This window comes from Montipora foliosa, chromosome 12, assembly GCF_036669935.1.
Source record: "Montipora foliosa isolate CH-2021 chromosome 12, ASM3666993v2, whole genome shotgun sequence".
In the NCBI taxonomy this organism is placed as follows: Eukaryota; Metazoa; Cnidaria; class Anthozoa; order Scleractinia; family Acroporidae; genus Montipora; species Montipora foliosa.
Window position 1 is genome coordinate 35,602,917 of NC_090880.1, and position 12,228 is coordinate 35,615,144.

Here is a 12,228-nt window from a genome sequence, read left to right on the forward strand (position 1 = left end):
TCCTAAACATTCATAAAGGCTAACCATAGGCCTAAACAAAAGTTTTTAGGTTTAGGGTTAGCTTTTATGAATGTTTAGGATACTTTCTGTATTGGTAAAACAATGACCTGTGACCTGTAAAAAATACCATCCGAGATGAATGTTATGATAAAATGATTATCAAATCAAAAATATATCGCCATAGATATTAATTTTTCTTTTTAAAGAATTATTATGGTTATTAAGTTCATGGCAACAAGATTGTAATCTTAATAATCACAGAAATCAGCCGCCCAGTCAGAAAAAGAATTGAAAGAAGCTTTAACAAAATTAATTAAGGCAATGGATCAGATTCAGTCTCTGCAAGCTAACAACTTAACTGGAGTATTTTTTCTTCATGATTTTAAGATGTGTTACTTAGTAGCAACTGTTTCCTCATTTGAATATCTTGTGGTCCAATTTCAGCCACGACTATATCAACAGTATGATAATGAAGGTGCACTCCTTTATAACCCAAGTGAGATGGATTCATTTGCATCTGTACTCTTTACCAGAATTTTCAATTCAATTGTGAACAGTGGCACCAGTAAGGACATACAGGAAAACCAGAGAAAGTGAACTGTTGCTGTAATGCACATCCTTGCATTCTTCGGGGATCTTCCATTATTCCTCTGCTTATAATGACAAATTACATTGTTTGTTTAATATTTATACTTATTAAAATTAGTGTATTTTATTAATTCTTATAAGAAACGATTTAGAAATACATGAAACAAGAAATATAAGTGATAGAAACCGACTTATCGGTACATCTTGCGCCATTATCAAGGTTACATAAAGACAAAATGCGGTTTGTGAAAAGGCTAAGTTGAAACGAATTTGCATAAAAGAGTGCCAAGCTAATTACATGAATACTTTAGCACGAAGAGAATCCGACTGTACATTCAATGCTGGTTTAAGATATTGAATACACAGCATTTCATTAAAAAGGCAGTCAAATGTGTTCGTGCATTTCTTGATTACATTGAAGCGTGCTAAGAAATTGTTCGGAACAGCAGTGTTATGTTCTTTGCAATAGTGCCTGTAAATAGATGACGCCTTTTGACGGTGTCCCTCAACGCGCGTGTGAAGGTGGCCCTCTGTGTACCCGACATAACCTGCATCGCACAGGTCACACTTGAATAAATAACAACGCATTGCTGGGTTACGATGTTAGGCTTGGGCTCACGCAAGCTTAGATTTTGTTTAAGCTTGCGGCTAGTAAACACGGGTTGAATGGTCTTTTGCACCTTGCTGCTAAGGGCCACCTTCACACGCGCGTTGAGGGACACCGTCAAAAGGCGTCATCTATTTACAGACACTATTGCAAAGAACATAACACTGCTGTTGAGAACAATTTCTTAGCACGCTTCAATGTAATCAAGAAATGCACGAACAAATTTGACTGCCTTGTTAATGAAATGCTGTGTATTCAATATCTTAAACCAGCATTGAATGTACAGTCGGATTCTCTTCGTGCCAAAGTATTCATGTATTAGCTTGGCATTCTTTTATGCAAATTCGTTTCAACTTAGCCTTTACACAAACTGCATTTTATCTTTATGTAACCTTGATAATGGCGCAAGATTCACCGAAACGTCGGTTTCTATCACTTATATTTCTTGTTTCATGTATTTTATTAAGTTTTATCCATAATAATAATTATTGATATTTCGATGTTTAATCACCCTAACAATAAAATATGTTTGAAAATCAAAATCTTCTTCATTTCTCACCATGACGTTTATCTTAGGTCACAAAATTAAACTGCACAATTCTAAAAGCAAAGTGGACTAGATGACCATCTCAGTGGAATGTCATTGACAGGTTTAGCATCAGGACTATTACTAATAATATATTTTTTTTTTTGGCCAACCTTTATTCGCTAGGCTTTAAAGAAGCTGTCTATGTAATTTTTCCGTGATTTCAACTAGAATTCCCGCTGTTTTTCTTCCTGTGTGGTCGCTATTGCTTCCTCGCCAGAAGATCAGACAATGATGTCATTTCAACCGATTCCGATAAAAATTGGCTAGTGATTGGCTAGTTTCGTAAACATCCGGTGTGCCAAAGGTCTAAGAAAACGGAAGTAACGCAATTCCTCAACAATCTTACCCTGCGAAGGTGCATTTTGCTCGCTCGCGCCAGCAGAAGTTGAGAATGAGTTTTCAGTTTATCTACTGCCCATGTAGGTGAATTTTTACGTTCCGGACAAAATTTAATTTATGCAACAACTAGGTAACTACTTACAAACAAGACGGTATTTTTAAAATGCCGTCGAGGGGAAGGGAGATGTTAAAGTTTAACGATGGTTCGTGCCCCCAACTGGACCTCCTTCTGGACCCCACTCGAGACAGTGACGTCATCAAATCGCAAGGTCTTTTGAATATTTATATAAAGGAGGTTGAAGATGACCTAGAATAAATCTTTTTTCAAGTTTCCAGTTCCGTGACGTCTTTTGTTTCGAAAATACAGCATTTTCGGTTTCCCGGATTGTCACCTTGCGTGACACCACGATACAAACCTATTTGGTTGGAAAAAATGTCTATCCCCATGAACCTCAGCAATTTGAGCCTTGTGTGAGATGTGTTCATACTCATGTATTTTATCTCAAAAGAGAGAAGTAAGCACTTTCATCGCAAAGTGAACTTCAGATGTTTTCGTTGATTACTGGCCGCCACATTGGTGGACCAAGAAAACCCTCTAAAATTGCGTTAAACGCTTCGACAAATAACTCAGAAACTATGTACCGCACAGACCTTAGTATTGGAGAGGAGGTTAAAAGATTTGTTTCCTACAACATTCCAAATTTTTGGCCTTTTTCAGTTTACGATTTTCCTGTTGCGTGACAATGTAAACGATACGAGAAGTAAAATGAAAAACAGAGTATCATATCGCACGTCTTAATTCCTCCATGCGTGCATAACCACAATTTCTTGCGCCTTTGACTTGACTTGACAATCCCTTGCTTTTCGAAGAAAATTGTGTTCTTCTCCCGATTGGAGAGCTGCGTCGTTCGTTCGCTTTAGGGTCACTCACTGCGGCAGCAATAAATAGTATTTCGTTTCCTGACTGATAATAATTTGTTCAGGAGCCCATGACTAGGAGCGAACAAAAGTCCAGTATTTCTGTCATGGTGTTTTCACTGACCGATCTATTTTTAGATTGAATTTCCCGGGAATGAGACTCCCTGGGGAGGCTGATGACCAATTACAAGAAACTAACTTGACGTCATAGCGTCACCGAGTCGGAACTGCCTTTTTTTTTGGACGGATAAGGTAGTCTAAAAATAGATCGGTCTGTAAGAATGCCGTGACAGAAAGGGAGTTGCTCGTTTCTGGTCATGTGCGTCTGTTTGTTATGGTGTTTGGGAATGGGTACCAAAACTGGATTTTGAGGAGAACAAACACGTACCATAGGCAACCCAGTTTAAGCTCACGGAGCGTCTAGTTGTTTTTGTTCTGTATAAAGGGCTGAAACGACCAACGAAAATTAGATCGAGGGACGTCCAATAACAGACTTAACAGTATTGAACAAAAATAGTTAACAAATTTTAATGGGCTTCAAAGTCATTCAAAGGCAAGTAAGCTCACCACAAGAAACGATTGACAATGCAAGTAGCTACATGATCACTTCAACGCGTACGGGTTCGATTCCATTTTAGTGGACAACAAAAATCACGTATTTTTCTCACTGAAAATATCTTTGCAATGTTACTCTGGTCAATTAAGAGATCCACACTTCAATCTTAATCCAATCGTAAGATCCAATCTTCTCAAAAGAATCAAGGAAATATCCACTCAAAAAGTGCAAAACGTTTTCTCTGTGTACTTGTTGGCATTGTGATTATCCCAGAGTGCACCACAAAATTCTTTATTCAACAGGGAGGGGAGTGACGAAAATGCAAAAATCCACAAAACGTCAGTGACCCCTATTTTTGTTATATGAAATGGAAGTTTGAGGCCCATGGAAGTCGGGATTAATTTGCGTCGTGAAAAATCGATAAAGAGCGCTTTTAGTAACTACAGAGGAGGGATATCAGGCACACAAATGGCTCTGCGGTCTCGTTTTTGTGAATAAAAATACATTTATAGAATCATCTGGTTGCAATTCGCTATTCATTTTAAAGATCTTTCAATTTCCTGTTTTTTTAGTGTGAGTAAATGTTTGTGTCGATAGAAACTGTGAAAAACCTTTAGTGACCACTTTTTTCAAAAAAACAAACTTAATTATCTCCGAAAAATGCATGGTTACTCCCTATTTTAATTTCACATTCCAATAACCTAATTAAACTAAGATCTACTTTTCTGCGTAGTCATACCCCGGGAAAAAATTCTTCTTATTAGGTGGCACCGTCCTTAATACAAGTGAATGTCATCTTAATCTTAACTGCCTTCGTGCTTTCATCGTTAAAAGCGTTCCAGGACTGTTTACAGTTTCTTTTATTGGAATCACTTAGCTTTTTCTTCAAACTCAAACAGACACTGCTGCGTACCTTTGTATACTCAAAGAGGCAACGTTTGGCCAGCGGGTCAAACAGACAATTTTTTTGGCTTTCCAGAAAGCAGTGGATAAATGCCATTCGCAGAGATGTGGATCGCTTTTCCGCCGCCCGTTGCGTTGGTAGATTTTCACCCGCACCTCCTCAGAGACTTTTTTCCAGTACAACCTACATGTTTATTCATTTCGGTGCGTGAAAAAAAAGAAGAAAGGCATTTTCTGTAGCGAGTGTGTAAACGAGGTATAGGTCTAGGCCAACTATATTTCTGTCTTTACTAGTTGCAATGTACTCTTAGACTCTGTTAATTTAGAAAGATCGATCAGCCACTAGGGGGACGCAAACATTGATGATCGAAATATTGAATGAATATTTCGAACGCACAACTCCACTTGCCGTTATAAAAATAATAGTTGTGCCTTTTTTTGTGTGTGTTTTCAATCTTTTACAATGATCGTCCTGGCATCGTAACCAGAACATTAGCGCATCGTTTCCGAGTTCCGCCTCCACCAAAAGTAGAACCTGGAATGCCATTTTCGTTCAAGGAAACCGAAGGAAACCGAAGAAAAAGCCATATTTACCTTGCGATTGTTCACTAGCCTCACTTTCATGTACTTGACCCAAGCTTCAACCGCGCGTCCGCCGTATTTGGTCAATTAAGTGTGCATGGAAAATTTGAGGAAAAACTGATTTGTTTGTTTAAAGCCATCATTGCGTGGTAGTGTCGTGTAACGAGTAAGAATTACTGGCGCGAAAATTCTGGGTTGGTCTGGAAAATCTTCCCCTTTGTATTAGGTTCTATCAGTGATAGCGGTTTTATATTTTTCACAACATGTGCTTGATGAGTGAATGAGTGTCACAGGCAAAATTCTCGCTAACACCTTTATTTTGCGTTGCGTCTTTTCGAGGTGCGAACTAAGTTGTCTAATCGATCATAATAACCTTAGCGGGGATTTAACCTCCGCCAAGGTAATAAGTAACTTTTTTTATGCGGCCTAAGCTCGTCATAAATTCAGCTATACCGTTGGAAACAAGACAAATCATGTTTAAAGCTTCTAATTTGCCTTAATATGACTATTCCAGCTGTGTGTGAAGGGGGGGGGGGGGGGGATAAAAGGCGAAAGCACTTGCAGAAAAACTACAGTAATTTCAGAACAGAACCACAAGAATAGTGATTCTATCCCATTATGAAACAACGATCTAGAAACCTATTGGATGAGTTGATGATGCAGGTGGTGGTGGTGGTCGTCGTTGTCGTCACAGTAGTATTGAAATAAGCCAAACTCGGTTGTTACATGGATAAAGAGGATGAACCTGCCCAGTGAAATTTCATGCCCTACTGCAAGCTTAATTTCATTGTTGTTACTCACTTCCTACGTTGAAATGTGCGAATATGCCTCGCCGTTTACTGTAAATGATCTTCCTGAAATGAGCAATGGGAGCAGTCTCCCAATGACAAGCCATTCCTTCCGTGATCATGAGCCAGCCGGTATCTGCACAATTGCTCCATTGTCTGCTCATATAAAAGTGGCGACAAGCTGGTCTGTGGTTGCACTTTCCGTATATTGAGAAGAAGTTCTTTCTTTCATACTTTACATCCCACCACGACGATTCCTTAACAGAATATCTCTCAGGTGAGAACCAGTTGTACGGAGTTGAGGCTGTTCCATCAAATTCAGCCTTTTTCACTAGACTGGCACTCTTGTATACAGCCACTCTCACCTAGAAAGAATATGAGGGAGATTACTTGTAGTTAATTAGGCTGGATTGTATCATTTGAACAAGGTCAATCATCACATATTACTAGTAAAACTAGTGGCTGTCCCCGCTGTTATGCACAGTTGTACGCAGAATTCAAAGTGTCCAGGGCTCAGGTAGAGGAATGGCCGTTTACGAACGGAGCAACTTTAGCGAGAGGCAACTGATTTTGAAGCGAGGAGAGAAAAAATTAGTACTGAATATGAAGAAGGCGTTGGAAAGTTAATGACTAAGTGGAGGGTATGATCATGGCAGACACGGTTTTGTAAGTAAGTAAGTAAGTAAGTAAGTAAGTAAGTAAGTAAGTAAGTAAGTAAGTAAGTAAAGCCTTTATTTAAAGAGGGTAGCACTTAATAGCCAAAGTCTAATAAACTTGTGGCCCTCATAAAATACACAACTATTTACAATCTAACAAATATTGTAAGCTAAAATACATAAACACTTAAAATAATACAAGAGTCGATAAAAAGATGAAATGATGCAAACATTGTTGTTCGTTAAAAATCTTGGCAAACATGTTCTTTTTAAAACATGCTACAGAACCTAGTTTCCTAATTTCAATTGGTATACTATTCCACAGTCTTGTTGCCGAAACAGCGAAAGAGCGTCCACCCTCTGTTTCTCTTATATATTTAGGACAAACAGCATTATTGCTTGAGTATCTAGTGTAGCGGGAGTGCCGCTCATTATTCAAAATTAAGTGTTCATTTAGATAATTCGGCAAATGCCCATTAATTCGCTTATACTTTATTAAGCATTTATCTATCTTATGCTGCTCATAAAACGGAATCCAACCTACGTAGCTTGTTAAACAAAGTAGAAAGAGTAACTTAACCGGCAATGGCGTCGAAAGTCATGTAACGCGAATGGCGTTTTAGTGGATCTTTAAACAAAATATACCCTTATGGAGCTCAATAATGGAAAGTCAACTGGATACTGAACAAGACAGGCGCTGAAAAAAAAAACTGGAATCTTAAAAGGGACGAGTAATGGACTTCGACAACAATGTGTCGCCCATCGAGCCGTAATCAAAGTGAGCTGTAGTTCTAATATTGTACAAGTGTGGTGTTTTGCAAAACACTGAAATCAAATGAAAAATTCTATGGTAACTTATGGGTTTAACAAAGACTGAGACTTGGATCTGTGTTGTCTGGCTTATTTGTTTGTACTCAATTATGCACAGTCTTCTGGTAAAACTTGGAAATTTCACAAATTCTTGTTAGTCAAAAATTATTTGAAAGAAAGCTTGTTGCCCATTTATTGCTTGATAATTCAAGTAAAGAGTTTTTCAGTTAAGGGTTTGATGCTGAACACTTGTGGGAAATTTATTTAGTTTCGTTTTTGACACGGAGTGTAATTTGAAACGATTGAGTTTCTTGTCTTTACGCACGTAATGAAATAGGAAGGGTTTTTTTGCCTCTTATAGCAAATATGTTGTTTGTTTCAAAAAATATTTCGCTGGAAAAGGTGGCCTTTATGAATTCATCATGTTGTGTAATATGCGAGCTTAACTGGATAGTTTTTATGCCAATAGTAAAGCATTTTCGTGCCAAAATAAGGTAAGAGTCTTTCTGTTGTGTTAACTTAATTAAATATAAATATACCATGCGGCGTAAACTTGATTTCCACTCTCAAAATTACCTCCAAAACCTACTTTTTGCGTAGAATAAGCTTTTAGAATGATGTTCTTGTCTTCTGTGGTGATACTTGACGATTCGGGAACATTTTGTGAAAAAATATTTATAACGGGTCACACGCGCAACTTGAACGCGCGAACTTCCCCTATTACTAGGCCTTTTGACATCCCATTGAAAAGAACTCGTAAAATATTCGCGGACCGGTCGATTTCTCTGAAATTTGAAAGCATGATTGCTAACGAATATAGAAAGATTTTCACAATAACTATAAATTCCAGTGTTAAGCATTAGAATTCGACGAAGAGGTAAATGCGACTAAATTTGTTGCGTGCGTTGTTATTTTTGTGATTTGATTGTTGTGCAAAGATTAAATTATGACAAAATATCTACGGACAGATCGTTAAAAAATCTTTATTTATTAGCGGTTATTTGAACATAAAAGATGGAACGCTTGACGAGAAATAATATTTTTGATAATACAATGTATTTGAAAGAAGAAAAATTTAGCGGGAATCGCGGTGAAATTGAGTTAACAAATTTGCATACCGTTTTACGTGCGTTGAAATGTGATACGCGAAGAGACAGGAATTTTATTTCTCTGACAAATGATTTTGTCATTGTAGTGTAAGATGAAATTTATTTGGGAAGCCAACAATAATGCTTTAGCTTCCTGGTTAATCCAGTTTATTGCTACGACTTGCCTGCGTCCAAAGTCACCCCTTTTTAATTCTCTGCGTTCATCCACGAACGCAGTATCTGATTAGTCAAGAGTGACATGGGATGACAAGCCGCCAATAATCCTACGATAACCAGGGTAAAAAAAAAACGTTTGAGGCCACCGTTATGGAAGCTTTTCGCCAGCTCTCTTGTAAAGTCTACCAGCATGCCAATGCAGCTAAAGTAAAAGAAAAAAAAGCAGTAAATTGCCTACTTGAAGGGAGGGACGTGTTGACTTCGCAGTGATGCCGACTCGACAACCTAACTGTTCTCTTCTGCAGTAAAACTCAAAAGTCTATCGGAAGCCGGGACGCAGTTGACGTGTGTTGTTTTAGTTATTTGCCTACTGGCTAGCCTAATGCTAGACCAAGTCGAGGAGGGAGGTTCGCGGGGCTTGAATTGTACTCCTCTACAGGACGCGACGGTGAAAGATTTTTAAGCAGTTTTTCGCAAATAATATTCGTACCGGCGCAGAATCGTTCGACAGTGCTAATGACTTCAAACGGATCTTAAAAGAGACATCCTCAAACCTCCACAAAGGTGGTCGATGAATCCCACACTGTGAACATTTGGACTTCCAAACGGTAAGCTTATCGGCAATAAACTCCATTTTACCCTTGTCACGTCTCTCTCTCTCTCTCTTCATCAACCGAGTTAAGATGCATAAACTGTTTGACGGTCGGTGCAAATTTTCAAGAGATACGTGATCACTTTTGCCTGTTCCATACTTCACGCTGAAACAGCATTTAGAAATGCGGCAAGTTTGGCTCGCTACATTTACAACTTTAATTGGAGTCTGAACTCTAGCCATGAAAAGAGGTTTGTGTTTGCCACGAAACTCAAGTGTGTTTATTTCAGATCACGTTTGTTGACGCTTCTCGTTGATTCTATTTGTTATAATATGTGTTAGATCTTTGAGCAATTTGACATAGGCACGGGCGTTAGTGATGAATTGCAGTCCAACTTCTAATTAGTATTCGTATTTAAGAGTTTAGCTGGTCAGTTTCAAATGTATTTTGTTCTGTCAAATCTCTCAGTGTGTCGTCTCGTTTTCTTCACCAGAGCCTCGGATCGACCCAAGGCTCTGGGGAACTGTATGTAGGAGAACATGCGCTGTAGGATTCATATAGCCAAAAATTGACTATTTGAACCTTACGGCGCCTGCTCACTCCTCGTGCTAACATGAATGCGCCAATTAGAAACGCGTTTGATTGTTCTTCACAAAAACCAAGGGGAAGACACTTTGTTTCAGGGTTCCCCAGAGCTCTTCTCTCCCTCAGTCAAGAGAAGAGCTCTGGGGTCGAGATTGTGTATCGTTTATTGAAAGTTCTTCGATTTTAGCTTCCGTTGGTCCCCGTCCTCTTCTCTTCTTTTACACTATTCGCTGGTTATTTGACACAATGCAAATGACGGCTTGTCAAGTTCCGTGGGGCGGAATTCAAAAGGCAGGCTCTTCTTTCGCGCCCCAATCCTCTCGCGGCTTCGCCGCTCCCACGACACTTACGTTGAGACCGTCTCGAAGTGAATTTAGCTTTCCCTTCTTCGAGCTGTGGTAGGCTTCCAAATGTTCGTCTACCGATTTAAACTTCTTTTGCATGAAAGTTCTGTGTGCTACACGTTTCTTCTCAGTCGTGCCAAATCTTCCATATCAACAACGACTGTACATCCGGCTGGAAGGACGATGTTAAATCACCAGCAAATAAATCTACAAGATAGTTTTGATCAACGCAACCAAAAACACACTCGAGCCAAAGCAAAAATGTTCACCGCAAAAACTCTATCAAATCGACCTGTCTATCTGTCAATCAAAAACCATGTGCTCTTCCAAAATTACATGACGTAATAACGACTTTCTACAAGGACTACTCATCTCACGAAATCAAGGTATTTCATGTGATCGGCGATTAATTAAACCCGCGGATCTAAAGAAATAGGGGTATTTTAATGTTTCTTCAACTGGATGAAAAGAGTTTCTTTAAGTTTATTATTTCCTCTAATTTCAGTGTTTCAACGTCAACTTTCATACAGGACTGAAGTCTTCTTTATCTCAGTTCTGTTTTTGCAAAGAGAGTTCGTCAATACGATGTGCTTTTTGAATGACTTACCAGGCATTACGGTGGCACCCACCTTGGATGGATGGAACATTTGCCAGTGATGTTCCGAAACTAGTCGGTTTTTATAAAGACCGTTGTGTTTGGCTGTCACATCAAGAGCCTCTGTTATGTACTCTGCAAAAGGTAACTCAGATTTGTATACTTCCCACACGTTCTCTTTGTAGGAACCAGTAACTGCTTTGAATACCATGGTCCACCCTGTCAAACAATTTTAATAAAGGAGGTTTATGAGAAGAGTTTATTTTTTCCATCTCAGTTATGAACGTCACTTACGCCTAAATGCAAGCTCGCACGGCCGGTAACTCACGACCTCTGAGACACAGGTGCAGCGCTCTCCCACTTGAGTTGTCAAGCCAAATGAGATCTGGACATTGGAGTGCGTTCGTAGCAAACCCATTGAACTGAACTGAAAGTTCTTGATGTTCTTTAGCATTCCTAAACTGAGTACTATAGAAGCCTTGAAAAAACATCCTTAATTAATTAATGTCCTCGCCACATTTAATTTACAGTCTTATCTGAAATGGCGACAGTAGGGCGAGACTTATCTAACTGATGAACTCGAGACATTTGATGCGTAGACAGCAGCATAGCCTTTGTCTTGCTAAGATTGAGGGCAAAATGAGACTCTGCGATGGCCCAGGAAGGTCACAGTCCAGTTTTAATTTTTCACAGTCCGGTCAGGAATGTGTGTATGTGTTATGATCTAGCGAACACATGTGAGTTTCGGAACTTGAGTAACAAGAAGATCTTTTAGATCTTATAACCGAGCTTTGAAAACCTATTTCTTTCCTTACCACTATAGTCGCAACGTAGTGCACATTCCAAAGTAGTCCTTGGTGATTCATTGATTACTAACCTAAGTTTGCGAGCTCAGGCGGTAGAAAACGACACAATTTCCCATTCTCCAGCTTCTCGAACACTTTTCGTTGTCGCAATCTTGGATGTTCCCTACCTTAAAACCCCTGTAGACCTCGAACAGGCCGGGTTAAAGAATACCTTCACAGCCAAAACATATAATTTATGCCAGACGGATTTGTGCAGGCGAGTTTCTGATTGGCGGAGATTAACAATGGCTCACCTCACGCGTCCAGCCGAGATTTCGGGAGTGAGCGCTGGCTCATTTCCCGAAACAGCGGCTGGTAATCGACCCTATCCCTTGAGGCGAAAAAAAACGACGATTATTTGAGGTTGACGTTGATTAGTTCAATCGAGTCAAAATAGAAGTCAAGGAACGACGACGATAGGTTTAATGAGTAAAGACAATTGCTTTGCGGGCAAAGCACATGGGCTTTAGACTTATGTACATTTTGTTGTCGTTCTCCTCCTAACAACGTGAAATGACCAAATTCAATCATTAACAACATCCATGCTACTTCTATTTCTATTTACAGGCTGCTGTCAACGGTAAACGACTTAAAATACTTTTTAATAGTCGGAAAACTTCAACTTCAACAACTTTAGTTTAGTTTGAAAAAAGATCTTACAATAG

The 12,228-nt window shown here is 39.1% G+C and overlaps 1 protein-coding gene across 4 annotated transcripts in view; it reads right to left on the reverse strand.

The window, feature by feature from the left end:
* LOC137979562 (uncharacterized) overlaps window positions 1-10,932 on the reverse strand; it is a 23,688-nt gene extending 12,756 nt beyond the window's left edge. For 2 of the 4 annotated variants that reach the window (XM_068826840.1, XM_068826839.1), the window contains exons 1-2: window positions 10,753-10,932; window positions 5,884-6,235 (exon numbers count right to left, since the gene is read on the reverse strand). In XM_068826840.1, the coding sequence (XP_068682941.1) occupies window positions 5,884-6,235; window positions 10,753-10,929 (529 nt within the window). In that variant the 5' untranslated portion in view covers window positions 10,930-10,932. Of the gene's footprint in view, window positions 1-492; window positions 654-3,587; window positions 4,685-5,883; window positions 6,236-10,752 lie in introns of those variants that run through there. The other 2 variants (XM_068826842.1, XM_068826841.1) reach the window with 2 other exon arrangements.
* Window positions 10,933-12,228: the final 1,296 nt, after the last annotated feature.